This window comes from Ruditapes philippinarum, unplaced genomic scaffold, assembly GCF_026571515.1.
Source record: "Ruditapes philippinarum isolate M1 unplaced genomic scaffold, ASM2657151v2 ctg968_1_1_1_1, whole genome shotgun sequence".
Classification (NCBI taxonomy): domain Eukaryota; kingdom Metazoa; phylum Mollusca; class Bivalvia; order Venerida; family Veneridae; genus Ruditapes; species Ruditapes philippinarum.
The window spans coordinates 18,338-31,415 of record NW_026857555.1 but is presented as its reverse complement, the minus strand read 5'-3'; the positions used below and the strand labels follow the sequence as shown (position 1 = coordinate 31,415).

At 35.6% G+C, this 13,078-nt stretch overlaps 3 protein-coding genes across 4 annotated transcripts; 1 reads left to right on the top strand and 2 right to left on the bottom strand.

Annotated features, from left to right (window-relative positions):
- Positions 1-569: 569 nt before the first annotated feature.
- Positions 570-1,352, bottom strand: LOC132750148 (uncharacterized). The gene has a single exon (XM_060740095.1). The coding sequence runs from the start codon at positions 1,350-1,352 to the stop codon at positions 570-572; it is 783 nt and encodes a 260-aa protein (XP_060596078.1).
- Positions 1,353-2,979: 1,627 nt separating this feature from the next.
- LOC132750144 (uncharacterized) lies at positions 2,980-12,700 on the top strand. Of its 2 annotated transcripts, none has more exons than XM_060740085.1 (2): positions 2,980-3,125; positions 10,857-12,700. In XM_060740085.1, exons 1-2 carry the CDS (start codon positions 3,069-3,071, stop codon positions 11,721-11,723), a joined length of 924 nt encoding a protein of 307 aa, XP_060596068.1. In that variant the 5' UTR covers positions 2,980-3,068; the 3' UTR covers positions 11,724-12,700. The 2 variants fall into 2 exon arrangements, with proteins under 2 accessions (XP_060596068.1, XP_060596067.1); XM_060740084.1 differs by having other exon boundaries at positions 10,854-12,700.
- On the bottom strand, positions 5,343-7,067 carry LOC132750147 (histone-lysine N-methyltransferase SETMAR-like). Its single transcript, XM_060740094.1, has 2 exons — positions 5,719-7,067; positions 5,343-5,485 (listed from the first exon to the last, which is right to left on the bottom strand). The coding sequence occupies exons 1-2, from the start codon at positions 6,437-6,439 to the stop codon at positions 5,343-5,345; spliced, it is 864 nt and encodes a 287-aa protein (XP_060596077.1). The 5' UTR covers positions 6,440-7,067.
- Positions 12,701-13,078: the final 378 nt, after the last annotated feature.

Here is a 13,078-nt window from a genome sequence, read left to right as displayed (position 1 = left end):
ATGAACTGCACTCGTACTGTATCACTCTCTGATGAACAACTACTGTCTCTTCTTGAACGTTTCTGTTTTTTGTTTAGATTTTTTTCCACCTTCCTTTTTTGTTTGGCTTCTTCTCTTTGTAATCTTTTTTTCTTCTTTCATTTTCTCCTTTTCTAGCTTTTTCTTTTCTTTTTCTTCTTTTCTTTTTAACTTTCAACCAATTCGGCAGCCTTTTTAGCTTCTTTCCTCGAACATTTTCAATGCAGCAGATCCAGAAATAGCCTTAGGTATTTTTTCTGATAATCGATTTACTACTTTCCGTTGCTTTGGCTCTGGAACAGTCAGACACTGAAAGGCTGGCGAAACAAAAGTTTGCCTACAAGAAACCGTATTTGGTAAGTGAACAGAAGATAAACTATTAATGAACGCAGTTTTGCAATTATTCGTAGTTGAGCCATTTGCAGAAGAGGCAGGTGTGCAAGTTTCACTTGTGGTACATGTTACAGTGGTTGCAGCATCTCCGCCAGCGGTGCAGGGAGGATTAGCTACCTTTGACGGCTCCAATTTAGAAATATCTTTGCCGTTTGGATTCAACGGAAATAATCCGGAACGTCGAAAACCATGGGCAGCATTGTCAAAAGTGGTGACAGAGTCCCACGCGGATTTGAACACTCCCGGGAAATTCTCTTTTTCGTTAGCGCTTCTCCGATGTGGTTAAGTTGCCAAAGTTTAACCTGCCTTTTCCACGACGATTTCATAGGTGAGAAGAAACCGACATCGCATGGTTGCAAAATATGCGTCGCGTTTGGCAGAAGACAATATAATATTATCCCGCTGTTAGCGCAGAATGTTGCTGCAGCACGAGATATGTGCGTGGAGTGTCCGTTCACAAACAAGAGAACTGGTTTATTGATACACTTAGCATCAATAAAAGCAGAGAAGTGTTGCAGGAATGCAACAAATAAGTCTGTGTCCATCCAGCCATTCGCGCTGTTGCCATAAATAGCATCTGGAAACTGATAAATACCAGTGTCTCGCAGCCGTTCGCCTGGAAATACAATCAATGGCGGAACATAGTCGCCAAAAGCGTTAAAACAAACCATGACCGTGAGTTGTGTTTTGTTGCTGGTTGTTACATTATATACGTTACGAGCACCTTTTTCGGCAAGAACCTTTCCCGTTTTGAAACAGAGAGGGAAACCACTCTCGTCCGCATTGAATATGCGACGCGGGTCATTTTTAAGAACCTCATGATCGGGTACTTCTTTTGCCAGATAATCGAATAATCCTGCGAACCACCTATCAATCATGGCCTTGTTAACGATTGCTCTCTGATGACCAAGAACATAGAGGAAAACAGAAAAAAGAGTCATTGCCTGGCGTTCACGTAACTCTGGGTATCGCCTCTTGCATGCATAGAGCCAGTCTTTTCCTGGTTCTAGTTTTTATTTCTTTGATTACCCCCCCCCCCCCCACTTTCCCCGGTCTCCTGTCCCCTTCCCTGTGCCCTTTGACTTTGTGGGCCTATTATTCAATCATTTATTTGTTTTCTTTTAATTCCTAATCAATTAATAATTATTTATCATTTAGTGATTAACGTGTCCGTGCCCTGTCCTGTTTTTGTTTGGGGTCCGCCCGGGCTCCTTGCCACTGGTTCTTGTTGCTGGGTCATATGGGGGTTGCGTTCATTGTACGCCGCCTTTCCTTGTTGATCTAGTTTGTCATATTTTGTTATTCTTAAAAGGATTCTGGCGGCCGTCAATATCCATAATGACCTAGCTTGACCTCATTCAAAAGTTCATTCCGGGTCAGAGGGTAACCAATTGATGCCATGAGTATTGAGTATTGTACAAGGCCGTCTTCCTCCGCTGAAGTGAGGACAGTCGATGGGCCCGAACGTACCACCCCCTCCGCCGTTCGTCCTGACAACTTGTCAATCAACGTTGTTCTTGGTATGCCGTACCTTTTAGAAGCTTTATTTTTAGACATTGCACCTGTCTTAACCATGGTAAGAGTTGTTGCCAATTTTGTAGGAGTATATTGACGCCGCTTCTTAGTAAACAGTTGTCCAGACATTCTGAAATAAGTAAAAAACATATGTATTGAATACAAAAAAAAAGATATCAAATCAAAGTAAAAAGGTATTATCTGATTATTTCCCTTATTGATTTTTATTTTATTATCTATTTGTCTAAATAACAATGGAAAACAAAGTTACAGCTTTAATTAACACTAATTATAAGGACATTTCCATTATATAGGCATATTTTATGATTTAGATGCATACACAACCTGTCGATATTTGCCTTAAAGGTCAATTTTTGTCGGTATTCATCGACAACCCCGCTTATAATGACACACATAATCAAAACAGTATCTTTTCACTACTTGTCAAAGATAAACGTTCATGCAATCACATAAAATGGCATTTATTGTGATTTTAACACTTTAAAGTAACGTGCAAGAAATAAATAGATTATACTCGTTTTAACTGCACGGGTAAGGCATGTATTTAAATAAATAACGTATACGGTACCTTTTTTTGGCTCGATCGCTTTCGTTGGAAAGTGATTTAGGTTCTGCAGAAAAAAATGGCATCGCAGACTTCCAGGATACTTGATGACATCATAAGTGACGTTAAATGACTATTTTGTACTAAATAATGGACATGATAATACATTATAATTATTACTGTCCATAACTACCGATAGTCGGTAATACCCGACGTTGCTCTAATAGTTTTATCTTCTGACCATCGTGTATTTATTTATGAAAAAAAAAATAGATTTCGATATATCTATTCATTATTAAAAAACAAATGATCATTTTACGATTTTTTTTATAAAAAAATGATAAAAGACAAAAAAAATATAGAATTACCCATTAATTGTATCAAAGACCAATATGATGATTATCATTGTTAAAAGTCCTTTTGTAGCGTTTTGCAAATTTTTGAACAACCCTGTACTTGAGTAATTCTCACGATAAAGTAGATTTTTCAGATCACCGTTTTACAGGCCTTCACCTTCATTATGCTTCTACGAACTAAAATCATGAAAATCGACAGTTTTTCATAGAATATTCCTTGCATGCGTTTTGACAAGGGCAAATATTTGGTAGTAAGACACGTTCAAAACGGAATAACGGTATTTGAATCGTTTTATTTCTTAAATTCATATTCTAATGCCAAATTAAACATATGGAAACGTGGTCAATTATCAAAAATATGACAGTCGATTTCCCGCAAAATTTTTTGCAATGTGTGTTATTTACAAATATTGCAAGAGACATAAAGTTGCTCATCTTAAATGTTACTTTCGTTTTACATATCCTTTCACAATTTTATCTGAGTTTTGGCTATGACGTTGCAAGATGTGTGGCCAGCAACTAACTGACTTGCTAAATTATTTGAAGCAACGCCAATGGCTTATCCCGGATTTCGTGATTATGTATGCTGGTCGGGGACCACCGAAACCAGACAACCATCAAACCCGGACAGCCCCGAAAATGCCTTTTTCTTTATTAAGCTGGGGGAGTATCTAAGTACTCGGATAATCACAAATCAAAATAAAAAATCAAGCACAAATATTCGTCAGTCCTGAGATAATGGAGCGCAATTTCATTTGTTTATTATACATTCGCTATTTCTCACACTCTAAAAGTCGGGGAAAAAAACCAACAAATTGAGTGTGAATTATGCGATGTTTACTTAAATACAATGTGAGGATTAAAGACAGGAATTAAAGAAGTACCATGATGCTGAGCTAGGAAGTCATTGGTTTCGAAAAAAGGAATTGCTTTATCTTTATTGAGCACTATGATTTTACATGAAAATAGATAAATATTTTTAATCGCTATATATATAAAGATTTATAATAACATGACATGTATCAAAGATGGTTTTATTTTTCATAATCAAAAATATGCTAAACTCAAGTTAATATTTACGTTAATGTGACATCCTGTCTGCAACAATGGCTGAAAAAAAGTGGTGCAGAAGCAAATTTTACTTCCAGTGTTTAGAAATACTTGTCTTTTCATGTGATTAGACAAGTTTGTTGTTCCACTGCTATAAGTCTGTTCGCCGTGGCATGTTTAACAAACTGCTTTTCTTTTCATTTTCATTTGTAATAGCAAACTATTTCCAAACATTGGAAGTAAATTTTGCTGGTGGAATTTTATATCGGCGTGACTCCTTTTCAACCTTTAAACTTAGTTAATATATTATGTATATTTAATGTTCAGTATTGTTTAATGAAAACTAAACATGCTTTCAAAACTAATGTTAATATTTTTCGTGGTTCGATTTGTGTATCATAAGTGATGAATCGTGGACCGGATTGGATCGTCATTTATCCGACGATCCACACTCCTTTTTTTGATCAATCAGTTGCCTTTTATCAACATTAAATGTATGTTTCTTTTAAAATAAAGCATTTAATTTATTTAAACTTTCATAAACAGCAGTAATATTTTAATGTCTATTTAAAAAATGTTGACGTTGAAAATTTTGATTTCACCCAAGCTTATATCTGGATTAAATCAGGGTCATGTTCGTATCTGTTCAGACATATGGTCAACTGTAGTGTGGACAATTTAGGTATTTGTGATACCATCCTTGACAGACCTCAGGTGTATCAACATTTTCAGAAATAAACTATTTTTTTAGTTAGGAGAAGAACCTAGCTGTATTGTGTCAAATTTTCAGATCTCTAGCTTTAAAATTATGAAATTTAAATTGAAAAATGTGCAAAAAGTATCCTGTTGATGGTCCCTGACCTGAGTAGTCTATATATTTTTGGACCATTCCATATTTTTATAGAAGTTGTATTAGAATTCAAAACTGCAGGATAAAGTTTCCAGACTCTACCAGCATGCGAGTACTTCCTGTCCAGAAATCTGCAAGACCCCAGGGTCTAAACCAGGAGTATATATATATAATTATAAGGACTAAGGTTCTTTCCGTTTACTTTAGTATTATACGAGGGTTGATCAATATATTCGTGGACACTCTCCGTAAATTATATTTTCGGGGAAGAAAAATAAATATGATAATATTTGACATTTATTCAATGATTTATCAATTTGATGTGTAAGTTTCAGATAAATAATCAGTATATTTTGTCAGAAATAACAGTTTTTAAAAATACATGTATAACTGATCGCTGCAGCTCATACGCAACTTACGTTACGTCTTGACGTCGGCGTTACATCTTCTAAAAATACGCACCACCAACTTCTACACACTTTTAATGTCGCACCCACTGACTGAAAATATTCTTATAAAATGAATTATCAAATGAATGCAACACAGACAATGCCCTGGACTGTAAATCATGGAACCCGGTAAACTTGTGTCCCTTTTACTCTGCCTTCAATTTGGGAAACAACACAAAGTCGCAAGGGGCAAGAACCGGAGAGTAAGGCGGATGTTCCAAGACCTCAGCACCTAGCTGAATGGTGATGGTGGTCTGGGTCTCCACTGATAGATTGCTTGGAGCATTATCTTAGTGAAGAATTGTATTTTCCAAGTCTGCATACACATTTGGGTGTTTTTTCCATATCCCGTAAGCAGGTTCCCGCGGACAACCTTAAATAGCAAAAACACCAATTGTTTGCACAGATGTTGCGTGATTTGTATTACTAGTTTAATAATTATTTATTTTGTTATACATATATAATATTCATATTATTATGATTATGTTATATTAAATATATATTTTTATTTTTTCTTCTTACCTTCGAATAATAATTTGCATTGACCGTCACTCCTAAAGGTACAGCATGACACAGCAGAAGACCTTGGCTGTTGAAAAACACAATAAACATGATTGTGTTTGCCCATCGATATACTGGCACAAGCTTTCTTTGGCAGTGGGGAATCTGTGTTCTTCCACTGGCTACTCTGTTGTTTCGTTTCTGGATCGTAATAATATAGCCAAGTTTCGTCAGTCGTTATTATTCTATCACGGAATTGCTGTCCTTGCCATCTGTACCATTTCAGGAACCGCTCACTGTGAGCAACTCTTGTTGCCATCTCGTCCTCCGTTATTAAACGCAATACCCATCTCGCACTCAGTCGTAGCATAGCTAGGTCTACAGTCAATATCTTCTGAACAGATCCATAACTTAAACACAGCATATCGCTCATTTCTCGAATTGTTCTCCTTCTATCCTCCTTGACTGCCGATTTCACTCTCAAAACGTTTGTATGGCAACAAGTTTCGGTTGGTCTGCCACATCTCTTATCATCCTGAAGTTCTTCTCTACCCTCACGAAATCGTTTGTGCCACTTATAAACTAACAAACGAGACATATTTTTTGTTCCAGATGCAATTTCCATGTTTTCTTTAGTCTGCTGTGGCATCATACCAAGATTTACATAGAACTTAATTACTGCCCTCTGCTCCAACAACGTCGCGCTCCTCTCTGGCGTACACACCCCTGTCTCCATTGACATCTCTAATAAACCATATAAATTGAAGCGATGCTTGTTTTTGTGTCGCCTCTACGGAGTAGTGGCGACATATAGGGATCACTTCTCCGTCGTCCGTCTGTCTGTCTGTTCGTCCGTCACAAAACTTGTCCGGACTACTCCTCATAAACTACTGGTGCAATTTCATCCAAACTTTACAGGAATGATCAGTACCAAGTCTAGTTGTGCATATTGTCAGTATTTTCAGGTTCAATGATTTTTGTCAGAGTTATGGCCCTTTAATAATTTTTATTTTTAAAGTTTGTCCGGACTAGTTCTCTTATACCACTTATGCAATTTCAATGAAACTTTACAGGATTGATCTGTAGCTCAAGTCCTTGCGCATATTGCACGGGTTTTCCGGTTGAATGATTTTTGGCCGAGTTATGGCCCTTTGATAAAAAAGTGTTTTTTTCTGTGTGTTGCCAGATATGCAAAAGCTTGTCCGGACTACTCCTCATAAACTACTGATGCAATTTTATCCAAACTTTACATGAATGATCAGTACCAAGTCTAGTTGTGCACTGTCCGTCTGTCTGTCCGTCTGTCACAAATTTGTCCCAACATGAAATTGGCCATTATGAGGCGACACATGTGATTACTGATCGCTCTTGTTTTAAATGTTCTATAAACGTTATGAAACAACGTTGGCGTCATTTTCGTATTATAAAGAAGCCCTCCAAAATAAGGACAATTTTTTAGTATTTTAAAATGGTAAGTTATAACTTTTTTTAAACTGCGGCGTTGATACCGGTTGCTATGGCGATAAATATATACAAAATGAGAAAAAAAATTAAAAATCACAATAATTATATTCGTAATTGTATTAAATTCTTCTCCTAAATTTATAGCAAAAACTCTTTATAATATCTTGATTAATTATTAAGTTATTAATAGTGTCCATGAATATATTGATTAACCCTCATATATTAGTATTATCTGACATAATACATAGGGGTCTAAATCCAGATGATTGCCCAAAAATCGTAGTTAATTAAAAGTGTCGCACAGAAGACCCACATTCTATGCTTAAAGGTCAAGGTCAAAGCAGGGTATTGAGCTGTGTTTTGTTTTTTTTAAGACTGGTAGAGTTTGTGTTTCATCTATAATCTTCTACAAGCATAATGGGATTTCAAATCTTAATTTAAAAAGTATAACATCACTGCAAGTTTAAATTAAGCTTGATTGTGATGAAAGCTTGAACATAAAGTTTATTTAATACCTATAAATCTGCTGACTTGAACTAAACAGTATTTGAGCCGCGTCACGACAAAACCAACATAGTGGGTTTGCGACCAGCATGGATCCAGACCAGCCTGCGCATCCGTGCAGGAGGCGCAGTCTGATCAGGAACCATGCTGTTCGCTTACCAACTCTAATTACAAGTGGAGAAACTAATAGCTAACAGCATGGATTCTGATCAGACTGTGCGGTAGAGCAGGCTGGTCTGGATCCATGCTGGTCGCATTGGCACTATGTTGGTTTTGTCGTGACGTGGCTCATTTGTTTCTACTATCGTATGGGGAAACAGTATGTTGAGAGAATAAATTACTGACAAAACCATGAACCAAATTAAAAAAAATAATTCAACATTATGTACATGTACTTTAAGGGGAAGGAAAAGAATCTTTTTTTCATGAAATCTGAAACTAATATAATATGTATCTCTGTCAGAATTTGTAATCAAGTTTAACATACAAAAGTCATGTAGATTTAAAAGAAAGAACTGAAAATTCTTATAGGCAAATTTTGTAGATCTCTAAATAATGTTCATTTAATCAAGTTGATTTATCTTTAGTCTTTATTTGCACTTTAATCCAACTTATGTTAAAGTTCATTGAAGTGAAGAGTTTATCCTTGACAGTACTTTCTTCCTTTTAACATTTTAATATTTCTGACTGAGTTGAGAACTTTTACTAATTGTGTTTTGTCTCGTAATAACAAGTTGCAATTTAAATGTTCATTTTGCAAATTATATACATCAGACTTACCACACTTTTGTTCCTCATTAAGGAGAGTTTTCTGTAATCATTGCTTAGATATTAAAAAAAAGGAGAGAAAAAGCAGAGTTTTCTTTTTTTGTAAGGTCTGGTAAATGGACATAATATCAATCAGTAAAATTTTTAGCTCACCTGTCACTTTAGGGTGAGCTTTTGTGATCACTTTTTGTCCGGCCCGCATCTGTCCGTCCGTAAACTTTTACTTTAAATGACATCTCCTAAACCACTAAGCCAATTTCATCCAAACTTCACAGGAATGTTCCTTTGGTGGTAACCTTTAAAAATTGTTCAAAGAATTTAATTCCATGCAGAACTCTGGTTGCCATGGCAACCGAAAGAAAAAACTTTAAATTTCTTCTTTTAAAAAACCCTAAGAGCTAGAGCTTAGATATTTGGCATGAAACATTTTCTAGTAAGAGTCTACCAAGTTTGTTAAAAAAAAAGCCCTGGGGTCAAAATTGGCCCCGCCCCAGGCGGTCATTGATTTTCCCAATATGCATATAGTAAAAACTTAAAAAATCTTCTTTTAAAGAACCCAAAGAGCTAGAGCTAAGATATTTAGCATGAAACATCTTCTAATGAGTGTCGACCAAGTTTGTTCAAATAAAAGCCCTGGGGTCAAAATTAGCCCCGCCCTAGGGGGTCATTGATTTTCCCTATATGCAAATAGCAAAAACTTAAAAAAATTTCTTTTAAAGAACTCAAAGAGCTAGAGCTAAGATATTAAGCATGAAACATGTTCTAATGGGTGTCTACCAAGTTTGTTCAAATAAAAGCCCTGGGGTCAAAATTGGCCCTGCCCCAGGGGTCATTGATTTTCCTTATATGTGTATAGCAAAAACTTAAAAATCTTATTTGAAAAAACCCAAATAGCTAGAGTTTAGATATTAAGCATGAAACATCTTCTAGTAAGTGTCTACAAAGTTTGTTCAAATAAAAGCCCTGGGGTCAAAACTGGCCCCGTCCCAGGGGTGTCATTGTTTTTAACTATATGTATAGTAAAAACTTAAAAAATCTTCTTTTAAAAAACCCAATGAGCTAGAGCTTAGATGTTTAGCATGAAACATCTTCTTATGGGTGTCCACCCAGTTTGTTCAAATAAAAGCACTTGGGTTACAATTGGCCCTGCCGAGGGGGGGGGGGGGGCGCAGGGGCAGGAGATCATTGTTTTTATTATATGTGTGTAGTAAAAACTTAACATCATGAAACATCTTCTTTGGATGTCTTCCAAGTTTGTTCAAATAAAAGCCCTGGGGTCAAAACTGGCCCCGTCCCAGGGGTGTCATTGTTTTTAACTATATGTGTATAGTAAAATCTTAAAAAATCTTCTTTTAAAAAATCCATTGAGCTAGAGCTTAGATGTTTAGCATGAAACATCTTCTTATGGGTGTCCACCCAGTTTGTTCAAATAAAAGCACTTGGGTTAAAATTGGTCCTGCCGGGGGCGGGTGAAGGGGCAGGAGATCATTGTTTTTATTATTTGTGTGTAGTAAAAACTTAACATCATGAAACATCTTCTTTGGTGTCTTCCAAGTTTGTTCAAATAAAAGCCCTGGGGTTCAAACTGGCCCCGCTCCAGGGGCCTATATACAGGTGAGCGACTTCAGGGCCATGATGGCCCTCTTGTCTTTTTTCCCCCAAATAATTTAAAATTTAATCTAAATGTTTTTGCTTTTTAAGCTATCTATTATCATGTTTCAAACATTTCCAAATAATGTGGACAAAAATTATATAGGAGCCAAAACGTAAAAAAAAACAAAAAAAAAACATGACAGATGTAAAGATGTTGTTTAGCCTACATTTGTACACCTTGCTGGAAATTTTGATACAGCATATTTTTCTATTTATATGTTTTGTCATTTGTTATAAGTGTTTTGTCATCTGTTAGTGTTTATATATAGACTTGAACAGATTGTTAATGTTCACTTAAACATATTGCAAGATGGCATTTTTTTGTAATTTGCGGTATAATATTAACCAGTTTGTATACTAAAGGCAGATCACATTTTTTTTAAAGTATATCTCCATATAATTGAAGACTTAATGAATTAAAATGAAAAATTGTTGTCTGTCTGTTCATAGTAGATTAAATCACTTATGACTTATTATGAATTGTGAATACATATTTATGTTGAAGTACCGTGAATACTGAATTATGAACATATAGTTGAACAGATAGGTCACATAGCATTCAAGTTCAGATATAGTGCCATGATTATCATTATTTAAATTAAAGCAAATTTTTAAGTATTGGTTATATAGATTTCACTAAAATAAATACTTTTCGGTTGACTTGAATATCTAACTAAACTTTTTAATTATTTATTTATTCTTTTGATTTTTGCAGGTGTTGTAAGCATTTTCCAAGATTTCAGAATAACTTTCTTATATAATTTCAGCAGCCAATGTCATCAAGTGGAAAGCATAAGAGTGCTATGATGTCAGCTGAAGTTATGCCAGGCTCATCGTCTGAAGTAGAGAAAGCTATTGCTGATGAAGAGGCAAATGTTGCTATTCCTGCCAAGAAGGCAAAGGTCGAGAAAGATCAGCCCAATTCTGATACACCTGAAGATGTTAATGCTTATATGAAAAGGACTTACGATGTGAGACGAAGTTACATCACTGTTGAATTACCTACTATTAATGAAGTGAAGGAAACTTACCCGGAACTATTTGTAGACAGGCAGATAATGCTCGAGTTTGAGAGAATAACTGATATAGATTTAGATCACGCCCTACAAGAATATTGTGTTTCACACTGGCGGGACATTACCGATATGTGTCATAAGATTCCCAGTGCAAAAGATTTATTGAAACAAGCGGAATGTGTTAAGAAGGACAGTCCGTCTTTGGAGCAGTACTGGGATATGGTTGCGTCGTTATGTCTCGTCCCTTACATGATGAAGGAGAACCTGTGTGATATGGTGATAGAAATAGGCGAAGATGAGCAGGTTGATCCTAAAGGAAAAATAGTTCCTGTGCTTATCTCTAAAGGTAACGTTTTTAAGAGCGATGAATTTATTCTCGTTGTAGAAGAAGAAGTTGTTCAGGAATTTGAGGAGTTCACGATTGCATTTGCAAGTCTGTTTGCAACATACTGGATATTTAACATGGAATACCCAGATACTCTGGTGTTTACATACAACTTTATCCAGAAGGTTATGGTAGGGCTTAAAGATGGTACCACATTGCCAACACCTTGTAAAGAAATTCAGCAAAAGCTGATCAAAATGGCTAAAATTCGCACAAATAAAGACAAGCAAAAGTGATTTCAGAATATATAGTCATGAAAAACTTTGCTATTGAGATGTTTCTATTGAGATGTTTTAAGCTTGTAAACTTTTCGTTATAGAAAGTGAAGGCAGCAAATATTTGATTATTTTTAAGGATGGAGATGTTCTTTCATTAGCCAACAGTACAAATTACAGTAAAAGATGATGTACCTCAATGATGATGATTATTGTCAAAACAAGTGTAGATGTTTTAATTTAGTGTATATATGGTGTAGCTTGAACCTGAACTAAATTTTAAATATGATGGACCAAAAATCAATTATTTTTACAGATTGTACCTTAGCAAAGTTTATAATTTTTCTCTTCAACCTCTTTAGAGGTTTGACACAAGTGGATGAAAAATGCATAACAAAGGCCAATTGTTGAAAATGGTAGTAAATTTTCAGACAGAAATTGAACTTTTTTTTTACAACATTTCATTGTTACTATGTTTGTTTTATTAAACAGCATTGTTTTTTGTTGTGGCATATGATAATAAGAAGCGCCCTGAATACTTGCTAACAAAGCATGTCTTTTGTGAAAATATAAATTGTACCAAGAATTTCCTTTCTAAAAAAGACATGTTTATTTTTACAATTCTGATCCACCATCACCCTTATTTTGTTTTGCGATCTTTTACAAAATACCACTTACAATGAAAAACAGATGGTACTGTTTATTAGTTCATCTGTTTCAAAGAAAAAGTCCAGTGATTACATGTATGATCACCATGTCATGATTGTCATCGTCATGCAAAAAACTTTAATGTTGGTGACATAGAATACTTACTTATCATGACAAGCAATATGTTATGAGTTATGTCCCTTATGTTCCCTTTTAACTTAGAATATTTGTAAAAATTGGTTATCCATACGCATTCACCATAACAGACGAGCGTTAACACCTTATTCGGTGCTCTTATTTCTTTGCTGCAACAAAAGAAAAGTTCCACCGAAAGATCATTTTATATTTTTGTGTCGCCTCTACGGAGTAGTGGCGACATATAGGGATCACTTCTCCGTCGTCTGTCTGTCCGTCCGTCCGTCTGTCCTTCCGTCCGTCACAAAACTTGTCCGGACTACTCCTCATAAACTACTGGTGCAATTTCATCCAAACTTTACAGGAATGATCAGTACCAAGTCTAGTTGTGCATATTGTCATTTAATTTTAAAGTTTGTTCAGACTACTTCTCTTATACCACTAATGCAATTTCAATGAAACTTTACAGGATTGATCTGTAGCTCAAGTCCTTGCGCATATTGCACGGGTTTTCTGGTTGAATGATTTTTGGCCGAGTTATGGCCCTTTGATAAAAAAGTGGTTTTTTCTGTGTGTTGCCAGATACGCAAAAG